Source organism: Sapajus apella, unplaced genomic scaffold (genome assembly GCF_009761245.1).
Source record: "Sapajus apella isolate SASKATOON/1434 unplaced genomic scaffold, GSC_monkey_1.0 scaffold69, whole genome shotgun sequence".
Classification (NCBI taxonomy): Eukaryota; Metazoa; Chordata; class Mammalia; order Primates; family Cebidae; genus Sapajus; species Sapajus apella.
In genome coordinates this window covers 2,266,854-2,290,611 of record NW_022437009.1, presented here as the reverse complement: position 1 = coordinate 2,290,611, position 23,758 = coordinate 2,266,854, and the positions used below count along the sequence as shown (strand labels likewise).

Sequence of the window (23,758 nt, the reverse complement as noted above, 5' to 3'; positions counted from 1 at the left end):
TTTCTCTTTTGCCACATGATCTCTATACCCACCGGCTCCCCTTCCCCTTCTACCATGAGTAGAAGCAGCTTGAATCCCTCATCTAAAGCAGATGCTGGTACAGCCTGCAGAATTGTGAGCTGAATAAACCTCTTTTCTTTATAAATTACCTAGCCTCAGGTGTTCCTTAATGATAACACAAAAATGGATGAAGACAGATTGGTACTGAGGAGTGGGGTATTGCTTTAAGGAGACCTGAAAATATGGAAGCAGCTTTGGAACTGGGCAATGGGCAGAGTTTGGAAGAGTTTGCAAGGCTTAAAAGATAACAGAAAGACTTAGGGAAAGTTTGAAACATCTTAGAAATTGGTTAAGTGGTTGGGACCAAAAAAAAAAAAAAAAAAAATGCTAATAGCAAAGGCCATGCAGGTAAGGTCTCAGATGGATATGGGAAACTTAGGAATTAGAGCAAAGGTCATCCTCATTACACCCTGGCAAGGAACTTGGTTGCATTGTGTCCATCCCCTAGGGTTTTATGGAAGGCCAAACAATACTGGTACCCTATGGTATCTGGTGGAAGAAATTTCTAAGCAGCAAAGCATTCAAGAAGTAGTGTGGCTTCTTTTAATAATAGCTTACGATCAGATATGAGAGTAAAGAAATGACATAAAGTTGGAATTCATAATTAAAAAGGATGCAGAACATAATTATTTTAGAAACTCTCAGCCTAGGCATGTGGTAGAGAAGGAATGAACATTTTCAAGAGAGGAATCTAAGGGTGCTGTGGAGCGACCAGTTGCTAGAGAGATTAGCAAGGATAAATCTTTGAGGTAGCTCCTTGCATCACAGGCCCAGAGTACTAAAAGAACAGAATGGTTTGGCGGGACAAGGCTTTAACACTTCAGGATGCTGCTCTCTGCATCTCAGTCCCTCCGGTTTCAGCGATGGCTCAAAGGGTCCCAGGTACTGCTTGGGCCACAGCTCTGAAGGGTACAAGCTATAAGCTTTGGTGGCTTCCATGAGGTGTTAAGTCTGCAGGCATGCGGAATGCAAGAGCTTGGCAGCTTGGAACTAGATTTCAGAGAATATATTAGAAAGCCTGGGTTCCCAGGCAGAAGTCTGCAGCAGTGCAGGAGCACCTCGAGGCAGTCCTCACTAGGGCACTGCCTAGTGGAGCTATGGGGTTAGGTTGCTCCCATCCAGACCCCACAATCAGCCTAGAAAAACCTCTGGCATTCAACTTCAACCTGTGAGAGCAGCCATGTGGGCTGCAACCAGCAAAGCCATGGGGTTGGGAGTGCCCAAGGCTGTGGGTGCCCACCCCTTGTACCAGTGTGCCCAGTATGCAGAACATGAAGTCAAAGGAGATTTTGGAGATTTAAGATTTGATGTCTGCTCTTATAGGTTTTGGACTTGCAAGGGGCTGGTTACTCCTTTCTTTTGGCCTATTCCTCTTATTCCTCCCTTTTGGAATGGGAATGTTTATCCAGTGCCTAAATAACCATTTTATCTTGAAAGCAAGTAACTTTGATTTTGATTTTACAGACTTACAGTTGTGAGGAACCTGCCTTGAGTCTCAGATGAGACTTTGAATTTCTGAGTTGATGTTGGAACAAGTTAAGACTTTTGGGACTACTGGGATGGAATGATTATACTTTGCATGTGAGAAGAACATGAGGTTTGGGTGGCTAGGGGCAAAAGGCTACATTTTGGATATTTGACCCTCTAAACCTCATGTTAATATTTGATCCCCAGTGTTGGAGATGGGGTCTAATGCAAGGTGTTGAGTCATGGATCTCTCATAAATGGCTTGATGCTGTCCTTGTGGTAATGAGTAAGTCCTTGCTCTATTAGTTCCTGTGAAAGTTGGTTGTTAAAAAGACCCTGGCACCTCCCTTCCCTCTCTCTTGCTTCCCTTCCCACCATGTGATCTCTGCACATACTGGCTCCCCTTCCCATTCCACCATGAGTGGAAGCAGCCTGAGTCCCTCACCAGAAGCAGAAGCTGGTGCCCTGCTTCTCATACAGCCTGCAGAATCCTGAACCAAATAAATCTACTCTATATAAATTACTTAGCCTTGGGTATTCTCTTACAGCAACAAAGAAATGGACTAAGAAACCCTCTTTTGTGTCTTCCCCATTTTTACGCCTCTCTTTGATCTAATAACTCCATTTTAGAAAGCTCTAGCATAGATACAGAGAGATGATCCAATGGGCCAAGTGTTAGTTTATAAGTTAGTCTACTTAATTTTGATTAATTACATTATTATGCCTTTATTTATACAAAAATATAACAGCTAAAATAAACACCCAAACAAAACTAAAAAACAAAACCAAGCCTGAGTGTGGAGGAGTTATGGTTGATATTTAATGAATGCCTGGTTTATAGGCTCTTAAGTATATAGAAAATGCTTTGGCTTAAAATACAAGTCCTTTAGATTTTCTAATCAAACACCCAACGTGTACATTTCTATCCCAGAAAATAAATAATAAATCCAGACACTGGCCGTGAACTGTCATTCCAAATTTTGAGTACTAAAATGTTCTTTAGTGCCTTTCCCATTTTCTGCTATCCATTTTTTTTAAGCATTAAGATGAGTGACGTAGAGCTTGAAGGAAAACACTAAGATCATTCTCTACTCAAGCAATCTGCAGTTAATACAAACTAATGTACTTTTTTCTCTTCCCTATATTCAACAAGTTTTCTATCTATGATCCAGCTGCTCCAATTACAAATCCTCTCTGTACAACATCCAAACATGAATTTTTATTAGCCAATAGATCACATTATACACTTTACTCTGCACATAAGGGAAAAGGAAATTATAGCTAAAGTTAGAGAAATGTTAGAGAGAAACTGTGTTGCAGAATTTTTATTTTACTGTATATACATTGCACAATAACTAGGGAATAATTCATTTCAAGCTTAATATAACTTTCAAATATATCCCCTGGTTCATGCATAAAAATATGCAATCAGCAACAGTTAAACAATAAGCTTGATGAACTTTTGGCCACGTGTGTTGCTTTTTTTTCCAAAAAATTACTAAGGTGATACCATAAATAGACACAATAGAATAAACTTTGATGAAATTCACGATTAGTCTTTTGACTAGTGCTTATGTAAAGGATCCACAAATACATCTACAAATAATAACAATATCATCAGATGATGCTCTTAAAAATGTTATACAACTTTGAGAAAAATGAAACTTTTAGCAGGGTAAAGACTATTGAGATAGGTTACATGATTTACAATTAATCCTAAAAGTGGACGCCAATAAATTCTTCTGGCTCTGTGCAGATGGAAAGCCATTCAATCTTAAGAAAATTAGGCAGAGGTATCTATCTTAAATATGGTAGAAAACTTATGATACAAACAAAAATTGGTTCCGAACTCAGTGGGAGAGAGAAATCTCCCACTGAAACGTTTAAAACGTTTATCTGCGGAAAATGGCTCTCTTGGGACAAACCCTTTTCCTAAAGTCATCATAGGGAAAGTACGTTAAATAGTATTATGAAGTTTACAAAGACCCACCAATTTACATTACTATCTGGTAATGACAGGAGGTTGTGCTCATAAGTGCTGCTCTACAGAACAGTTAATATACCATACCAGCTGAGGGAGAACTTCTGGTACTTCTTACCCTGGCATCATATTCAAGGACAAAAGGAGGAAAGTCGATCTGTTCTGGTGATATGGCAGAAAATAGCTGGTGGAGGCTGTCCACATGATGGATTTTGTCCTTCAGTCCTGAGACAGAAAAGGTGGTAAAAAACCATGTTGACACCTGATTAACAGAAGACAAAAAATAATTTAAGCCAGTTGCCACACTCAGAAACATAATCACAATTTGGAAAATTTATAGTAGATAAAAACTGTATTTCAAAATCTTAACTAGTATTTTTCAAAGTGCAATTTGAGTTGTACAATCATCAGTTTAGTTGAATGTTAATAACATCAACAAGAAGAAATGACGATAACACTGACCAGAGACTATAATGAGTTTTGTTTCAGGAAGCTTTTGTTTCCGTTACATGTATATATGTTCCCATGCGTGTAGTGTGTTAGTGATGCACAACATGCTTCTTACTGTGGATTATGTCAAAACCACTGCATTATTTGGTAGAATAATTGGTGTTCCAGTCTTCTGAAAATGGTTAATATTTCCAAATCTCACACTGTGAATTTTTGAAATGAGACTGAAAAGAAAGTTTGTGCCAATATTTGGAACTTATATATTTTCAGTTGACGGTTGGCATGAGTCTCTTTCTCAAAGTCCATCAAAGTGAATCACTTGTAGATGTGGTACCCTTTGCTCATTTCACTTGATAACATGTGATCCCTCTCTAAAAGCTAGTCTGCAAAATTTGTTGGTTCCCAAAAAAAGGATAAAAAAATTCTTGATAGCAAACAATACTGACAAACTGTAGGTAATTGCTAGAGATTAAAATTATTGTTTATCTATCTAAATTGGCAGTCACCAATCAGTCCATGTTTATCAACATACAATAGTCCTACAGGGCAGTATGATGTTGCTGCTATCCCCATTTTACTTAAAAGAAGAAGGTAACGTATGCATATGAACTTTCAGTGCACTGGCATAATCTACTCCAAATAGGCACAAACTGGGTATGTTATAAATACAGGCCACTTTGGGTGCTTATCACGGATTTCAATCATTTTGTTAATTTCTCTTTGGCATCCTATCATGTTCTTCAGTGCCTGTTCCAAACCTTTAACATATTCCAGACCCTTAATATGACATGCTTTCTACATGCTTAGTTAGAAAAGACAGAATAACAGAGACAACACTGAACTAAGTTCTATCAGAATTTTATTCAAACTTCCAGACTCAGAAGAAGTGTCATTTTCACCATTATTTCTTCCTTACAGCTCCAAACAGACTATCTCCTTAACTAACTTCTTATAACCTTACTTAAATCTCTTGGTAGAGATTTAAGTTACCTCCTGGTATTTCTTACCTCCTGGTATTTCTGTTACTTATACTGTACTGATTTCTCAAATCTCCCTAGTGCCTAGCAGATAAACAGAATTATAGTCCCTAGAGTATTATGAGGTACTAACAGAGCCATGAGTTCTCCAGTATTTGTTAAAAGAATGAATGAATAAAGATAAGGTCTATTTTATAATGATTTTTACGGCTTGGGTCATTATTCTATGTTGATGACACTACCAACAATTGATTTAAGGCATCAAACATTAACATTACCCTCCGTATCTTCTCCTCTCCCATTTTACCAAGTCTATTTGGAGAGAGGCGGGGAGTGGGCAGGGGTAGAACTTGGCCTTGTAGAACCAAGTGAATTAATTTAAACAATCCTTGAATATACAACAAAATCAGTTTGTTTAAACACATACTATTATATACCCTACTGATACAAACTTCTACAAGAGATTAGTGAAAATGCCGGATTAAGAGCTCCACAACTAATCACAGAGGTAGCTAAAGTAATGAAAGCTCTAAAGAGACTATGGAGATTTTAGAGATTCTAGAAAGAACTTAAGAAAATCAATGAGGTGGTAGAGGCAGAACAAAGAAGAGCCTTAAGGTTCTTTACTCAGCATAATTATTTTGAGATTCATCATCATGTTGCTGTATATGTCAACAGTTCATTCATTTTTATTGCTGAGTAGTATTTTATTACATGGATATACCACCACAGTTTGGTTACCAATTCTCCCAGTGATTGGCATTTGGGGTTTCTAGGTTTTGCTACCACAAATAAAGCTGCGATGAGCATTTGTGTACAAGCTTTTATATGGATGTTTTCATTTATCTTGGGTAAATACTTAGGAATGAAACAGCTGTATCACATAGTAGATGTAGGCTTAACTTTTTAAATAAACTGCCAAATTGTTTTTCACACTTGCTGTAATACTTTGTATTATGATTACCATATGAGATTTTCAATTCTTCCACATTCTCAACAACATTTGGTATGGTCAGGTTTTCAAATTTCAGAAATTCTAATAGGCTTGTAATGATATCTCATTGTAGTTAAATCTGCATTTCCCTCATAACTAATTATGTTGAAAATCTTTTCATGGACAGCTGCAGTGGCTCACGCCTATAATACCAGCACTTTGGGAGGCCAAGGCAGGTGGATCTCGAGGTCAGGAGATCAAGACCATTCTGGCTAACATGGTGAAACCTCATCTCTACTAAAAATACAAATAATGAGCTGGGTATTGTGGCACATGCCTGTAGTCCCAGCTACTCGGGAGGCTGAGGCAGGAGAATCGCTTGAATCTGGGAGGCGGAGGTTGCAGTGAGCTGAGATGGTGCCATTGCACTCCAGTCTGGCCAACAAAAGTGAAATGCTGTCTCAAAAAAAATAAAATCTTTTCATGTGCTTAGTTGCTGTCTGTACATCTTTCATGAAGTGCATGTGCAAATTTTTCCCCATTTCTTCTTTTTTTTTTTTTTTTTTAAATAACTTAGAGATGGTGGTCTCACCGTGTTGCCTAGGCTGGTCTCAAACTCCTGGACTCAAGCCATCCTCCCACCTCAGCCTCCCAAAGTGCTGGGATTATAGTCATGAGCCACTATGCTCAGCCTGCAGTTTTTAAATTACTCAAAATACTTCATATAAATTTTAAAATGGTATTTGAATGAGAAACTCAATCATTTCATAAATAATGAGAAATTATTTACAAAAATACAGTGAAAATCATTCTCTCACTGAAGTTTTCACTCATCTCTTAATTCAAGAACATAATGAGGACCTTTCAGTACTTATCACACATAATTTTCACACAATGATTTAAAAAGTGACTATTTCTACCATCTTTTACAGTTTCCCCTCTACTAACTCCTACAGTATTAGTCTATCTTGGCTACTGTACTAATTTCTAGATTATTTCTTCTTGGTCTCCTTCCCTGATCTCAGCAATGTCTTAAGTTGTCCTCTTTGCTCTAAGTCTCCCTGTGGCTTTTTTCATTAATAAATGTAAAAAGCTAAAACCCTATTTATTTGATGGTGACTCTCAAATTTATATCCCAGTCCATATTCCCTACATCTCATGACACCTGGGAGCCATGGATGACATAGTTCTTTCTCTCATCCTTACTCATCTAATATTTAAGACACCACTAAATCTGTTTTTTAATGCCCGAATAAGTAATTTTTCTCTAAACCAACTCACATTTCCAATTCGTTTATGTTTCATTTGTTGTTGCCTAGACCAGGAAATAGCAAACTGTTTTGAAAAGGACCATTATAGTAAATATTGCAGGCTTCTTATAATAACATTATAAGAAAATTGTTCACAAGGCATGCCTGAAAGGCTCTTGGAGCAGTGCAATACTGGAGAGGACATGAAAATTAATTAGGAGGCCACCGTGTCATTTCAATAAAAGCTGATAGTGGGATGAACTAATGTAGAGGCAGTGGGAATAAAGACACAGGCATAAATTTGAGCAATAGTAAATACACAGAACTGATGCAATGTGCTAGGGGGTGAGATAGAGAAAGTGCTCCAGAATGCCTCTCTGGTTTCTGGCTTAGGCACTTGGGTAGGAAGTCATTCCATTTACTAACACAGGGAATACAAACAGCAGTTGGGGAATAGGTGGAAGAGGAGTATATGAGGAGTTCTGTTTAAAAATGCTGAACTTCAGGGGCCTATAAGGCACCTAAGTAAAGACATCTAATCAGTAGTTCAATACCAAGGTCTAAAGCCTAAGAACAATGATGATAATGATGACAACAATGAAGATAGCTTATATTACTGAGCACTTATTATATGTCAGGTAATGTTTTAAGTATTTTATATGTATTAACTCATTTCTTCTTACAATAACCCTAAAAGATAGGTACTATTAGTATTCCCATTTTATAGGGTACAAAATTAAAGTGCAGAGAAATTATACTACTTGCCTGAGATGATAAATTGGTAATTAGTAGAGCTGGGATTAGAACTTAGGTCACCTGAATCTTGATACCACAGTTCTAAACATTAGGATTTATTGCCTCCCCAGACATATGTTTGAAGACTGCATGTATTTTGGAGGGTCACTGAAGCAATGGGAATAAAAAAGGTACAGAATTAAAGATGAGGTTAGAGAAACACAGGAACACTAACACTCAAAGGATGCAAGCAGGAAGCCAGGTGCAGTGGCTCATGCCAGTAATTCCAGCACTTTGGGAGGTCAAGGTGGGAGGATCACTTGAGGTCAAAAGTTCGAGACCAGCCTTGGCAACATGGCAAGGACCCCCTCTATAAAAATACACACACAAAAAATTAGCCAAGCGTGATGGTGTGCATCTGCACTCCTAGCTACTCTGGAGGCCAAAGCAGGTGGATCCTTTGAGGCCAGGAGTTGTAGGTTACAGAGTGAGACCCTGTCTCTAAAGAGATGAGCAGAGAAAGACAGGTCGACAAAGGAGACTGAGAAGCAGCAGCCAGAAGGATGAGAGAAACCAGGCAAGGTAAGTTTCAAAGAAGCCAAGACAATGTGTGTCAAGGAAGAAGCGATCAACTGTGTTTAAGGCTATAGGGAATGCCAGTAACATAGAAAAGTGTCTATTATTTTTAGTGGCCCAGAAATGTATGGATGATTTTGGTGTGAAAAGCTTCAGCTGGCAGAGCAGGATCAGAACCACACTGGAGTAATTTAACAGATACATGAGAAATGAAGATGATGAGCACAGAACAAAGATTACACTAAACAGTTTTGATTGTAAAGTGGAGGAGAGAAAAACAGATGTGTTAGCATGCTTAAAAGTTGATAGATAATTTGGATGCCGCAAAGTGGGAGAGGAGAAAGACACTACCTGTTGAAGAGAGGTTCTTAAGGAAAGGGAAATACACTCTGTAGTTTACAGTCTGGGATTAAAATGCCTAGATTTAAATCCAGCCTTTGCTACTAACTGTTACCTTGGTTCCTGAATCTCTCTAAACATCATTTCCCTTACCTGTACAGTGGGAGTACTAACGCTAACTATGTCACAGGTATACTGCAAAGCTTAAGCAAGATAATTCATGGGAAGAACTGGCAGTTAGTAAGTTCTCAGAAAACTTTAGCTAACGTCATTACCATGGGATCCACAGCACATGGAGAGGGACTGTCCTTCATTAAGAAGCACATTAATGAACTGTGTTCATTAAGAAGGAACACATTTTTGTGACAGAGAAAAAAGAGGCAATGATATGAACAGATAAGTAGGTTTGGAGTGTGAAGGTAAAGAGCTCTTTGCTGATGGTTTCTATGAGTGAAGAAAGCTGTACAATGGGTTAAGTTTAGGTTTTGATGGGCAGGTATGATGAAAGAGTAAGAGTTCATAGGTTAATTTACGCAATGACAAGAGTGGATGAAGTGATAAAATGTCAGTTTTAAGCTCGATAGAGAAGAAAATAAAGGTAAGAAAGATGGCATTTTTAGAAAGAGTAAAAAGACCAAGGGACTACATATCTTGACAAAGTCAAGATACAGGCTTAGGAACTAGGACTATAATTGTGAGCAACATTACTATATTCTAGCCCTCATGGATCTTGCTGGTTCATGTATAAGGCAGAAAATTAAACACGCAACTAAAATAAAAACATAACAATGATACAAGACTACAGAATCTTAAGGGGTTACAATGCAAGAATAGCGACTAGCTGCAGTATTAGTCAGGGAAGGATTCCTATAAAAAGTGGAGCTGAGACCTGAAGGCCAAGCAGGAGGTAGCATGAGCAGAGGAGGGAAGTGTACTCTGTACCAACAGCATAAGCAAGGCCCAGGTGAGCACAGAGCACGAAAACAGGCAGGGACTGATGGGCTAACAGCTTGTAAGGGTTGCCCAGAAAGGCACTGGAGTCACATACACTAAAACATGAGGACTATAACTCAAGATCACTTAGCAACCAGGAAATTGGCAGTCACAATGGTGACAGCAACAATTAAGATGCTGAGCTGTATCTTAATACTCTGGGCATGTAGTACACATAAATTCTAGATTTAGCCAAAGAGAAAAATACTATACCTTTGAACGAAATGTGGGATGAACAAAATAAACAGCCTTCAAATTCCTCTTGTACCTGATCCAGAAATAAAATGACAAGAAAATCAGTATAAGTTCAAGCCTAAAACCAATTACTATTATAGACAATCAGCTCTTTGCCCGAGTATATATATTCAAAGAAAAATAAAGGCAGCTCTAATTTACAGATTGAATTTTAGGTGAATGTCAAAAAGAATTCCAAGAACATTTCATTTTTTAAAGTATCTGTTTTATAGGAGGTAATAAGTGCTTCTGTCAGCTGAGCTAGAGCCAGCTATATGTAGGACAAAGTTTTTTCATATTTAACAAACAAATTTATTGTATGTCATTTTTTAATATGATGTTAGAATCTCTGGAATCTGAGGTATGAATTAAACAGCACTAAACCACTTAAATTACAGCAAAATTTTAAACTGAAAAGTTTCAATCATCATATTAAAACAACAGAATTTGCTGTGTTCCAGAAATTACAAAGGCTTTCTACTCAAATTCTCGTAACAATTCTATGAGCCCAGTACTATTACTGCAGCTTTTTCAGCACCCCCAAAGTCACCCAGCCGTAAAGTGGCAGAGCCAGGAACTGAACCCAGGCAATACAGCTCCAGAATCATACTCCTACCCACTATTCCATCTGGCCTCTGTACGTGTGCCTGAAATTTTTTTCAACTGTCCAATAATCAACATTGGGTCATGCGAGGTTAACTGAAAAGGACTTCAGAGAAGTAGTGAAAACTATTTCACAGTTGAGGCCTGTTCCAAGTTAAAGAACTGGTTAGTGGTAGAAGCAGAACTACAGTGGCGTGGAGTTTCCTTTCACATACAACCCGCATTCAGAGTAAGCTAAAAAGGTGTCTACTGGGTAATGAAAGCTTTAATATTCCTAATTAAGATGAGATTTAATGGGAGGAGTAAGATAGCCGGAAATTTACAGCAATTTGCCTTCTTTGTATCCTAACTGTAAAACAAGCTTCTCAATGCAATCCACAAAGACACTGTGATGCTACAAATAAAAAAAACGGCTAACAGGAGGGTTGAGTGCCAATTTTTATTAAGAAAAAAAATATTAGTAAGAAAAAATGTGAAACACTACATTTCATCCTTGCTATAGTGCGGTGTCATATATTTTCTGGTTAAAATTTCCATTATCATTTTGAGGCAAATACGCTTTAATGAAAACAATTTTCTAGTTCCAAGTCAGTAACCTGGGTTCAAGTCCAAATTCTGCATTTACTGTTGTGAGACTTTGCGCACATGCTTCACATTGGAGAATCTCAGTATCTCCCATCTTTCAAACACAGATAATCTCTCTCTAAACAACTCATGGGTGAAAGGATCAAAGTAAATAATGTTTATAAATGTATTTTGATAAGCATAATCATATAAATAGAAGGTAACATTTTTGTTATTTTATACACAAACACTGGTAATGTAAAAAGTTTACATACGAATTTACTTTAATGCTAAATAAGTTTTAGTTAGGGAGGGTCTCCTATGATTGAAATCTCTATGTATGATAAAAATCTTTGTTACATGAAATATCCTTTTATAGCATACAAAGCAATGTTTGCCACCACTCAATATTAGGAAAAAAGAAGCTATTTCCCCTTCATAATTTGCAAAAATAACTAACTTGACATCAACAACATCGTAGAGTTTCTTCAGGAAGTCAGAGTCCAGGTGATTGTATTCGCTGGTCAGTGTGTGAAAATACACTAATACATACTCCTTCACAGCAATGTGATCCATTACATGAATGAAATATAAGAGAGCCTAAAAGAAAAAAGGGGAATAATCATTTTGAACAGCAGTCTATTTTACAGAGGCCTAGAGGAAAAAAAAAAAAAAAAAAAAAAACAAAAAACACACACACAGAAAACTAACCTACTCTATGCCCTAGTCATCACAGATGGATAACTCAGAGTGATGAATATCCATTTTCTTCAAAAAGATCTCCAGGAAAGTGAATCATCCCAGTGTTTAATAATTCTCCTAAGCGCTACAGTACAATTCCTTTCTGTCTTGTTCTAAGTGATGGAGGAGAACAATCAGTCTCTATCTTCTAAAACAACTCTTCATATTCTGGAAAAAGTTCTTGGATCAACTACCAAGTTTTCCCTCTCTAGGATAATGATATAAAAATCATTAGTAGAATTTCTACACTTTTAATAATTTTTTAAGTTTCTGCTTGAATTCAATCAAAGTCTTTCCAGTCTCTACGCAGAAACAGACTTATGGCCTGCACATAACCAAGAATTACAATAAAAAGATATAAGTGCCTCACATGATTCACCTGAGAGCTAATTTTTTTAGATCTTTAGCGCTGATCTGAAGGAGGACACTGAGAGGTTTAATCAGTAGAGGGGCAATAGGCTGGGAAGCATTTCTAGAGCTCTGAAAGACTCAAATTTAATGTGACCCAAATCGGTTATAGAAATATTCCATTACAACAATGAAAAATTTAAAAGAAACACCAAAAACAAAACACAGATACAATATAGGCAGGGCCAGTATGACCCAGTGGTTTAGCTGTAAACAATCACGTAGAAAAAGGAAGAGGTAACAATCGAAGGATAATTATAAAACAAACTGTTTGCCAATTCCTCTTCAGGTGAGGCCTTGACATTAACATGGTTGGATTAACCTGGATTAGGAGCAGAAGAGGAGTGCATTAAGAAAACACAGTATCTTTCCACTCATTACTTGCTTTGGTAACATTATTATCATCAGCTGTCTCCATATTTTACAGGAAATGATACATTGTGAGTATCCAGAACACATCAAAATCAAATGCAAGGATTTATGGTTTTATTGGCAATAATCACATCATAAAAATGAGTGTCATGCTGATTATTAATAACACAAATGATTACAAATTGAAACTTACTAATGGTATAATTTTTATCAATTTAGTTATTCCCTCTGTATGTGTGTGTGTCTGTGTGCGCGCGTGCGTGCTCGGGCGTGTGTGTGTGTGTGTGTGTGTGTGTCTGTGTGCGCGCGTGCGTGCTCGGGCGTGTGTGTGTGTGTGTGTGTGTGTGTGTGTGTGTGTTTTGTTTGAGATGGGATCTCTCTCTGCCACCCAGGCTGGAGTGCAATGACACGATCTTGGTTGCGGAGACCTTGCAACTTCTGCATTCCAGGCTCAAATGATCCTCCTGTCTCAGTCTCCAAAGTAGCTGGACTACAGGTATGTGCTACTATGCCTGGCTAATTTTTTTATTTTTCATACAGACAGGATTTCGTCATGTTGCCCAGGCTGGTCTCGAACTCCTGGACCCCAGAAATCTGCCTGCCTCAGCCTCCCAAAGTGCTGGGATTACAGGCATGATCTACCACATATGGGTGTATGCATATTTTCATTATTCTTTTTTCTCCTCTTACCAGATGGCTGCTTCATCCTCTTTCTGTCCATTCCCTAACCCCACCCCAGGGCAATTAGGATACTCCTTTTTGGCTTCAAATTCAATTTCTTAAGTTATTTCACTATATAAAGGTATATTCACATGAACAAAAAATGTGAAAGACAAATTCTGCCCCAAACCATGAAATCCCTTTCCTTGAGATATTTTCCTTGTTTTTGTGTTTAAAAACAAAATGAAACAAACAAACAAACAACTCAATTAAGGTCAATGTAAATACAATTTAATGTATCACTGTTTCTCTTATTAAATTATATTCTAAACATTTCTCTATAGTACTTACCTCTATAACCATAATTTATAAGGATTACAGAATATCTGATTTGAATGTACCATGATTATCTGTTAGGAATTTAAGTTTAACTTTCTGCTACAAATAACCCTGCGAATAACATGCCAGGTTCAGTGGTCTCACAACGTTTTTTTACCAAAACACCAGCAACCACCAGAAGCAACCACCAGAAGCAATTATCAGCTTTTATACAACTGTTTTATCTTAAATTCCATGTAATTTTGCTTTTTTAAGTATATAATTTTTTACTGTGGTTAATAATTACTGATCAGTTAAAGTTATTATCCTTTGAAGTCGGTTCCTAAAAAACTGGTGTTCCAGGATTCTCTATATTTATCTTGTGGGCTCAATTTCCCCTTGTATGAGTGTCCTGCTTTAAACAGTGTCAGGGCCTACAGCTACTTCCAAACTTTGGTTTATTTCCTTAGTATAAGTTTTCACAAATGGAATTAATGGATCGATGGATGTGATTACTTTTATAGTTTCAATTCATCTTTGATGACAATAACCATTACTTAAGAGTTATGGCTAATTTTGAAGGTGAATAAAGGTATCTCATTTAAATTCCCCTTTTTTGGACTACTAATCAGGTTGAATATTTTCTTATTTTTATCTGCCAGTTATAATCATTTTTCTTTTATGAATCATCCACTTCTGCTCTTTGACTCCAAATGAAGGGATTATAGAATTATGCTATCTTGGGTAAACTACATTTCTGTTTTTTTCTCTTATACTAGATACTCAAACATTAATTTTTCTTTTTTCAAAAAAAGTCAGAATTTGATTACACAATTATAATACAGATTCTAACCACTTACTAGTTACATCATATCCAAAACAAAGCAGCTGTGTTTTTGGAGATCATATTACCGTATTCCAGTATTTTTATCTCTTGGACAGAGAAAAAATCAGACCCCAATCGACCTGAAATGATACAGGTCTACTCTAGAACCAAGTTTGCTCCTCTGTCAGTGATACACAATTCAGCCTCGACTCATATTGTAGGTGTTGATTCCAAATTCATATACTACTTAATTTTTCAATCAACAATATTTGTAAAACAGAGCCCTTTTATGGCTTACCTTATCCATATCTATTAATGTTACAGGAATATTTCTTCCAACTACCACCATCACTGTTCGACCACAGTTATCAACACCTATAAACAGGAAATGTAATCAGCACCCAGAAACTTCATTCCAAGAATATTATTTGTCTTGGGTTCTGACTTTATAAAATATTCTACATGAATTTAAAACATTGAAAACAAGAAGTATAAGTTGCTCAAATTTCATCTTCCAATTTTTTTTTCAACACCTTTTCTAAAAAAAACTTCATGAAGTTTTGATCATTGTCCTTTTTTTTTTTTTTTTTTTTTGAGACAGGATTTCACCATGTTGGTCAGGCTGGTCTTGAACTTCTGACCTCAAGTGATCCACCCGCCTCAGCCTCCCAAAGTGCTGGGATTACAGGCGTGAGCCACCACGCCCAGCCTGATCATTGTCTTTTTAAGAGAAGACCTCTTAAATATTTTAAATCAAGAACAAACAGCCAAAGATCTTTTAAAATATTTTATTATTTTCTAGAGACAGGAATTTGCTCTGTCACCCAGGCTGGGACAGTGGTGTGATCATAGCTCACTGTGGTCTCCATCTCCAACTCCTGGGATCAAGCAATCTTCCCATCTTAACCTCCAAAGTAGCTGGGACTACAGACATGTATCACCACACCTGGCTAATTTTTTCACTTTTTTTTTGTAGAGATGGGGTCTCACTATGTTGCCCAGTCTGGTATTGAACTCCAAGTCTCAAATGATCCTCCTGTCTCCACCTGCCAAAGTGCTGTGATTCCAGGTATGAGCCACCATGCCCAGTCCCCCAGACATTTTTATAAATAGCTTTTTGCTTAAGCTCACTACAATGTATAATGACATTAGTGATCCAGGAAAAACTAAATAGCACTCAAATCTGAAAATTACTAAAAAGTACTGTCTGAAAAAGAAACAGAATGGAGAAGGAGTGGCAATCTGGAAACTTTCACTGTCTCCATCATATATTTACATAAGGTTTGAATTTTGTAGTAGCAAGTATATGGTACTTATAAAAGCAGAAACATTTTTTAAAAGAAGAGAGACACTATCATGAAAGAAAGTTGGCCAATGCTGAACTGTAAGTTGAAAATTTTATAGATTTGGATGTTACTTTTAAGATCTTGATGACAGGCAAAACTATCTTCATTAGTATAAAACTATTTTGTTCATTTTATAGATACAATAAATGAAATCAGAGAAAAATAAATTCTCAAATAGCATGCTTGGTAGGGGGCCCTTAATTAGTGAAAGAATAAGTTACCATGTATTTAAGCTCACCTGTTTGGTATAAGGCTTTTAGAGAAGCAATATCAGACAGATCCTCAGATCTTGCTTGACATAACCAGCGATTATAACTAGAGAAATAAACGATATAATCATTATAATAAACCCTTGGAAATTAAATTTACAAATGGGACCAATTTTTAATACTGTTCCCTGACCCTAAAAATTTTCAAATATATGTTTCATTATAATGAAGAATGGGTTAAAGAAGCATTAAACCATGTAGACTCTCTACTACATGTTATTCATAAAATAAACATAGATGAATTATTGAGAAAGGAAGGTGTTCATTATTTTAAAAATCTGTATGATCAGATAAAGATTGTACAGGTAAATGGCTCAGATACCAAGTATTCAAACTAACCTTGTTTTAAAATACTATCATTTTCCTTTACTAAAAACATATATAGAGAAAGCCCAAAGCAATGGCAGGTCTCCAAAACAGACGCTCACTCATTCAACAAAGATTTGTGTGCTTACTCTATGATGGTTACGGAGAATACGATCATGAAAGGACATGGTTGCCTCCCTCAAGAAGTTCACTTTCGAGGGGAAAAACAGGCAAATGCTGTACATATTATGTGGGATCACAAAGGAGTTGGGTAAGTGTATCTGGGAAGTCCTGGCATATTTAATCATCAGTTAATCAAACTAGTTGTACTGATATCCCACAGGCCAGATCATGTGGACTGCGGTTTGGCTTTTGACTAAGAGGGTGTTAAAGCTGGAAGAGACAGTAAAGATTCGCAGATGGAAATGATATCCAAAAGATTAATGGTCAAGTTCACCTCAGACTTCCCAGCCTATTAAATGGTAGAGCTGAATTTGAAGTCGCACTCAGGTCTCTAGATTTCTGGAAAGGTCAGTGCTTTTTCTACTATATCATATTAATTTCTTGAAATTAAAAGTGCCACTTACTTGATAGTGAAAAAGCTTTCAAGACACCTAAATGTATGAAAAGCAACTCTGAAGTGTGTAGATCCAGTAACAACAACAACAAAAAGCTTAACTAGGAGAGGGGAGATTTGGCTTCTAGTCCTACTGCTTTCGGTGCAAACTTACTAAAGTCTTTTTACCTTTATGGATTTCAGTTTCCTCATTTGCAAAATGCTGTTCATATGGGAGGAACATCTTTCAGTTATAAAGTACAATTACTCAACCAAAAATATTTAATGGGAATTCTATCAGGTACAGACTGAAATCAACAAGTGACACATCTGCTAGTTTCCCAGAAATTGTTACTGCTTGCGAAAAACATAGTGGCACTGCATTAGTTCTATTGACTGCCTTCTCAAATTACCAATCTATGCAAATTGAAAAGTCAAAGACAGCAGCTTTTAGTTTTGTTTTAAAATATAATTTCAAAGTCAAGAAAATGCCTATGTTTATTGTCCTCCCTAAATCATATGCACTATTCCATATTTTCAGTCATTTCCTATTTACACTAAATCAAAAGTCTATTTTTTTTTACTTAAATTATTTTCTTTGACAGATAATGTACATGACGTACATTATAAAATGGCTAACCTCACATATTTATCATTTCTTTTGGTGAGAACACTTAAAATGTATTCTCTTAGCAATTTTCGAGTATACAACACATTGTTATTAACTATAGTCACAATATTGTATAATAAATCTCTTATTTCTACCATCTAACTGAAAGTTTGTATTATTTGACCAACATCTCCCCAATCCCACTCTAATACCTCCAGACTCCGATAACCACTTTATTCTCTGTTTCTCTGAGTCGTTTTTTTAGGTTCCACAATTAAGTGAGATCATGCTGTATTTGTTTTTCCCTGCTTGGCTTACTTCCCTTAACATACTGTCTTATATCTTCAGTATGAAGGTTAAAAGACAAAACTATTATAAAAATAATAGCAACAATTTGTTAAAAGACAAAAATAACACAAAAGTGTAAATTATGACATCGAAAATGTGGGAGTGAAGAATAAAAGTAGGAAGTTTATTTTGTTTTTTAAATCATTCTATATTTTCTAATTGTTTAAGTCATCTCCATAATGAGACTAAACAGCAAAATATATATTACATTATATGAGCGCCATAGGTCCTAGCACAAAGCAATAAACAGGAATTTGATTAATACCTATTAACTTCTATACTCTGTTCATGTATCCATTGGGTCATTTTTCAAAGATTTCTTGAATAAATGCAATGTTTGTATCATCGTAGGTACTAAATTCTTCGCTAAATTGAATAATCAACATGAGTATTATGCAAGATATTTTGGGGCCTCAGAGGAATTTAAAAAATGCTCATGACTTCAAAGAGTTTAAAGTTGCATATATGAGACAGACATATTACAGCACAAAGAAAATTAACTTTGTAGTAAGACAGAACAAGAGAGACAACCCACCAGAAGTCTAAATACTCTATCAGTCAAATATGTATGCAGAGAAGGGAACTGTGGTGGGGTAGGAGGTGGGGTGAGAGGGAGTAGAGTGGAGGCAAATTCTAGATACGTTGTAGAAACTAATGCTCCCTTCTTTGAATCCCCAAAGACTTCCACCATGTTCAGTGCAAGACTTCACACACTTACTAGAATGGCTATTTCTATTACATCATACCACCAAATAGAGACTATGTCATGCTTGTCTCTGTATTTCCAGCCAATCCCTAGGGTAGTTCCTGACACTGAATATGACATGAATATCTATCTATATTCAATGAACTCTGAAAAAAATTTTTTAAAATTGGAACTCAGGGGTACAAAATGGAATAAATCATCCTTGATTCAACACACTCGCATAACTGGTATATGCATAGTCCACTTAGAAGACTAGTTATATAATTATTTATCTTTAATGAAGTAATAAGCACCCTAAAATCTACCACTACAACAAAAATTAGCACTTTCACAGTAAACTTCATCTAATCCCATGTTACTTCCCACCGTTATCTGGAATTCCAAGTTAATCATTTATTGTTTCCCTTTTTATGTTGTTTTAAATTCATCTACATGTAGTCAGTGTAAGACATTGTTTTTTGGTTGTTTTTAACTATTAAAAAAAGCTTTTCATGGTATATGTAATCTCTTGGGTCTTATGTTTTTGACTTAGCATACTGCTAACATTCACCCCGTCACTGATTTCAATGTTGTTGACTGATTTGTACAATTACAGATTGAGCATCCCAAATCCAAAAATGTAAAATCTGAAATGTTCCAAAATCCAAAACTTTGAGGGCCAACATGATAAAAAAAAAAAAAAAAAAAGCTCCCTAGAACATTTTGGAGTTTGAATTTTTGGGATTTGGGATGTTCAACTAGTAAGTATAATAAAAATATTTCAAAATCCAAACAAATCAGAAATGTGAAACACTTCGGGTCCCAAGAATTTTGGATACGGCATACTTATTCTGTATATGCCATGTATTCATACTAGATAAAAACTAGAAATTTTTTTCATTCACTCTCTCACGGATGGGCATTTCAGCTGTTCCCAGGGTTTTGCTATTGTGAAGAGGGCTACCATCAGCTTGTTTTGCATGCCTCCTGGTATACATGTGCACTGTTTCTCTTGAGTAGATACCAATGAATGGAAATGCTAGGTTACAGGGAATGTTTAAATTTAGGAGATACGGACAAACCTCTTTTCCAAAACATTGCACCAAATTATACTTCTATAAGCAGTGTATGAGATTCTGTGAATCCCTGTCCTCATCAACACTTGCTACTGTCAGGTGTTTTAGTGTTTGTCAGTTGGATAGGTTAGAAATGGTAAAGCATTTCACTAATCAGTAATGAGGTTGAGATTCTGCTCATGTTGACTTGGCTCTTTCTATGAGATGCCTGTTTCTATCATTTTTCCATTTTTTAATTGGGTTGTTTGATCATTTCTCACCAAGTTGTAGCTCTTTACACATTCTTGAGGCTAATCATTTGCCAGTTGTGTGCTTTGTGAATATCTGCTCCCATTTTACAACTTACTTTTCACTTTGTTTATGCTTGGCTCTACTTTCTAAAGTTCTTAATTTTAATATAGTCAAAACTATTTTTTTCTTTAGTAGTCAATGCTTTTTATGTCTTTAAAAATCTTCCCTTTCTCTAAGGTTTGAAGGATAGTAACCTATAACTTCTTCCACAAGTTTCAAAATTTAAAAAAATTTAAGTCCTTAATCTATCTAAAATTGATTTGTCCATAGTATGAACACAGAAATAGTATAAACTCTAAGATGTTTTAAACCTTGATTGGTGATTAACAACTTGAGATCCAAAGATAGATTTTAGTTGGCAAAATCTATATGAACATATTTGTGGGGAGAAGGTTTATAGCTTACATCCGATTCTTAAAGGGTTGATGAAAAGGTTAGAATCACTGCTGAGATACTGGTCCTGTTCTGGTTTCTAAGGACCATGCAACAACTCATGATTGCAATCTTCATAAGGTTTCTTCTTTATTCTAATTAAGTCTCTGCCATTCCCACTACAGATTGTTGTAAGTTTGATTATTTAGTCATAATTTTAAAAAAATCAACCACTGGGAAGAAAAAGTAAAAGCACTCTTATCTTCCCACTCAATAGACAATGCTTTCCTTCTTTTTTCTAAACTTCATTATTCAAAGAAAATTTCATGTTTTCTATTATATTTCTTATAAATAGCACCTCACTTTTTGTGTTCTGTTTTGTTTAAATAAAGACATGCAATCTTTTGTTCCAATCCAAAAATCAAAACAAAGCTAAAAGGAAAATATGAACTCAAAAGTTTCTTGGTTTCCTACAGGATATTTCCTAAATATCCTATACAAAATATTTTCTTATTCCAAATAAACAAAATTCTATTACTTTATGGGTAAATATAATAATCATGGATAAATAATCACACAAAATGTGACAAAATGGCAGAAAAAGGAGTCACTAGAATGCTCTAAAGGCAGAAATACTGATTAGTTTTTCAATGGGTTGCAATCAGCTGAGGTTGGTACTGTTTTCACAAAGCTAATATAAGCCAATTTCTTCCAGTTAATAAATTACCATCCACCTGTACAGCCAACAGCTGAATGATGAAGAAAACTTAAACTATACCACTCTTAAAAGACTAATAACTAACCCATCTGTGTAAAATCAATAGCACAGGGAAAATTCTGTCTTTGGAATTAACAGATGCTTTCCCGGATCCTGTACAACTGACACATCCTAGATTTAGTTAAGATCCTTGTTGTATCCTTTTATTGCACCCTGTACTGTAATTTAAACAATTATTCATATACTAATTAATTTAACATTTTTCTCCTCTGAAAGACCCTAAGCTCCATGCAGGCGGGTGCTATGTCTGTCTTGCTTGCCACCTTATTTAGTATCCAGCACAACATTTGGTACATGCGTAAAGGTCTAATAAATATTTAATAATGAACAAGATAATGATTTTGTTGAGAAAAATGACTTAAGAGTCACAGGCAATTGAATCTTAAGCCAACCAACTAACACTAATAATAATGGAAAGAAAATATCCCTGTAAAATAACGAAGAGTTTCAAAGCAGTATTTTTGAAAAAGAGTATCTAGTTCCTAATATTTTAAGCAAACCAAGTTCTACCTCATGATTCACCCAAATCAGAATCACAACTGGAAAACAGACCTGGATTCGAAATCATGTCTAATTTTTCAAACATTAAAAACAACTATTTTGAAAAGATATTGAGGTGGTAAGGCAATACTACAGAAGTGACATAAAACTATTGCCAATCCATGTGACCTTTAGTTTTGTTACTGATGGAAGAACTTAAAGTTTTCAGAAAGACATTTACTAACTAAAAACTTACTTACTTTAAAAATGTTAAAAAAAAAATTAACAGTTGTTCAACTAATTAACATAATCAACAGAAGCCAGACTCAATATGTGAAAATAAAACCCTGATTTAGAAAGATCAAGAGAAAGAAATTTTAAAAACTACAACCTACAATCTCAAATATGGCTGAGCACGCAAACAGATGACTTACAGCTTAGTTATATCATAAACTCCTCAACAAATAGCCATTAATTCTAAAACTTTTTGGTCTCAGGACCAACATATATCCATATAAAATGTAGACATTTTTATGTTTTTATAAATTATTGAGGACCTTAAACATGTTTTGTTTGTGATTTGTATCTACCAGTTCTCATATTAAAAATACAAAGAGAAATTTTTAAAATATTAATTTAAAAACAATAAAAAACCTATTTTGTGAACAAAACTTTTTTTTTTAAGACTTATTTGGAGAAAAGAGTTGTATCCTTTAACTTGCAAATCTCTAATTTCTGCTAGATTCTCATATGTGCATATGTATTTAATTTACTGCAATATCACATACTGAGTGGCCTCCCGAAAACTCCACTGAACACTGTGAGAGAATGTGAATGAAGAAGGAAAACAAGTCTCAGTAACACTATGAATTTTTTTTTTTTTGAGACAGAGTCTCTCTTTCGCCCAGGCAGGAGCACAGTGGTGCGATCACAGCCCACTGCAACCTCCATAGCCTCCTGAGCTCCACAACCTCCTGCGTAGTTGGGAATAAAGGCATGCATCAGCATGTGTGGCTAATTTTTTTTTTTGGAGAGACAGGGTTTCTTGAACTACTAGACTCAAGCGATCTACCCACATTGGCCTCCTAATGCGCTGGAATTACAGGCATGAGCCACCATCCCTGACCACATTATAAAAACAGTGTATAGGTTCCCTGGACCACATTTTTGAGAAGAAAACAGAGTATCAGGTTCCTCTCTGGACCATACTTTTGAGAACTGCTGTTATCACTGTTAAAACAAAATAGAAGGAGGTCCATTAGCTTAGGGTTGCTTCCACACCAGGGACACTTACACAACCAGATCAAAATTTAACTTAGAGAAATCCCTTGTAACTGATTAATTTTGGAAACAAACAAAAAGCAAGTAAACTGAGTTTCAGCCAATCACAAATGTAAAACTAGCTGCATCATACCCAAATAAGGCAAACACGTAGCTGCAGCCAATCAAGTAATTCCTTTACTTTGCTTCTGCAGTCAGCCTATAAAAGTCTCTGGCTCACGCTGCTAACCTGAAGTTCTTTGAACCGCTTCTGGTTTTGAGTGCTATCTGATTCATCAATCCTTCTTTGTTCAAACAAACTCCATTAAATTTATTTTGTCTAAAGTTTTTAACAACACTCTGAAGTATTCTGCTTTATAGATGAAGACCTCATCTTCAATCATCACAGACACTGGACACATAAATGGGAAATCAGAAAAATCTTTCGTTTACACACAGCTCCTTACTCAAGCAAACAGCTTTGGGAGCCATAGGCTGTGCTATTCTCCAAACCTGCAACTATGTGTTCACATAGCCTGACTGCAGTTCTGAACTTCTGCCTCAATACCTCTGACATCTGAAGGTAGCGTGGCTCATTCATGGATTTCCAGAAGATGGGGAGTACTTTATCTCTGTGAACTTGCAACTACAATATTATCCTGTAGAATAAGTGTTCATTTCCTAAACAAAATGGAAAAAGTCAACTGCATTACAAAATTGCCTCTCAAGATCAAGGCCATCTACCAATACAAAGGACAATGCTTTACATGCTATAGGACTACTTTCCAGAAAGTGTGGGATCAGTGAATATAAACTCATTTTAATAGTGGCTTAAACTAATAGCTACTAATTAAAACTAGTCAACTCACTTAGGGAAAAAAAAAAGCAACCAG

At 36.0% G+C, this 23,758-nt stretch overlaps 1 protein-coding gene across 5 annotated transcripts in view; it reads right to left on the bottom strand.

Moving 5' to 3' along the window:
* Nucleotides 1-23,758, bottom strand: part of GDAP2 (ganglioside induced differentiation associated protein 2) — a 70,756-nt gene that overhangs the window by 11,807 nt on the left and 35,191 nt on the right. For all 5 annotated transcript variants that reach the window (XM_032249597.1, XM_032249598.1, XM_032249600.1 and 2 more), the window contains exons 9-13: nucleotides 16,073-16,149; nucleotides 14,787-14,863; nucleotides 11,624-11,763; nucleotides 9,976-10,030; nucleotides 3,627-3,770 (exon numbers count right to left, since the gene is read on the bottom strand). In XM_032249597.1, coding sequence (XP_032105488.1) covers nucleotides 3,627-3,770; nucleotides 9,976-10,030; nucleotides 11,624-11,763; nucleotides 14,787-14,863; nucleotides 16,073-16,149 — 493 coding nt within the window. The remainder of the gene's footprint in view (nucleotides 1-3,626; nucleotides 3,771-9,975; nucleotides 10,031-11,623; nucleotides 11,764-14,786; nucleotides 14,864-16,072; nucleotides 16,150-23,758) is intronic.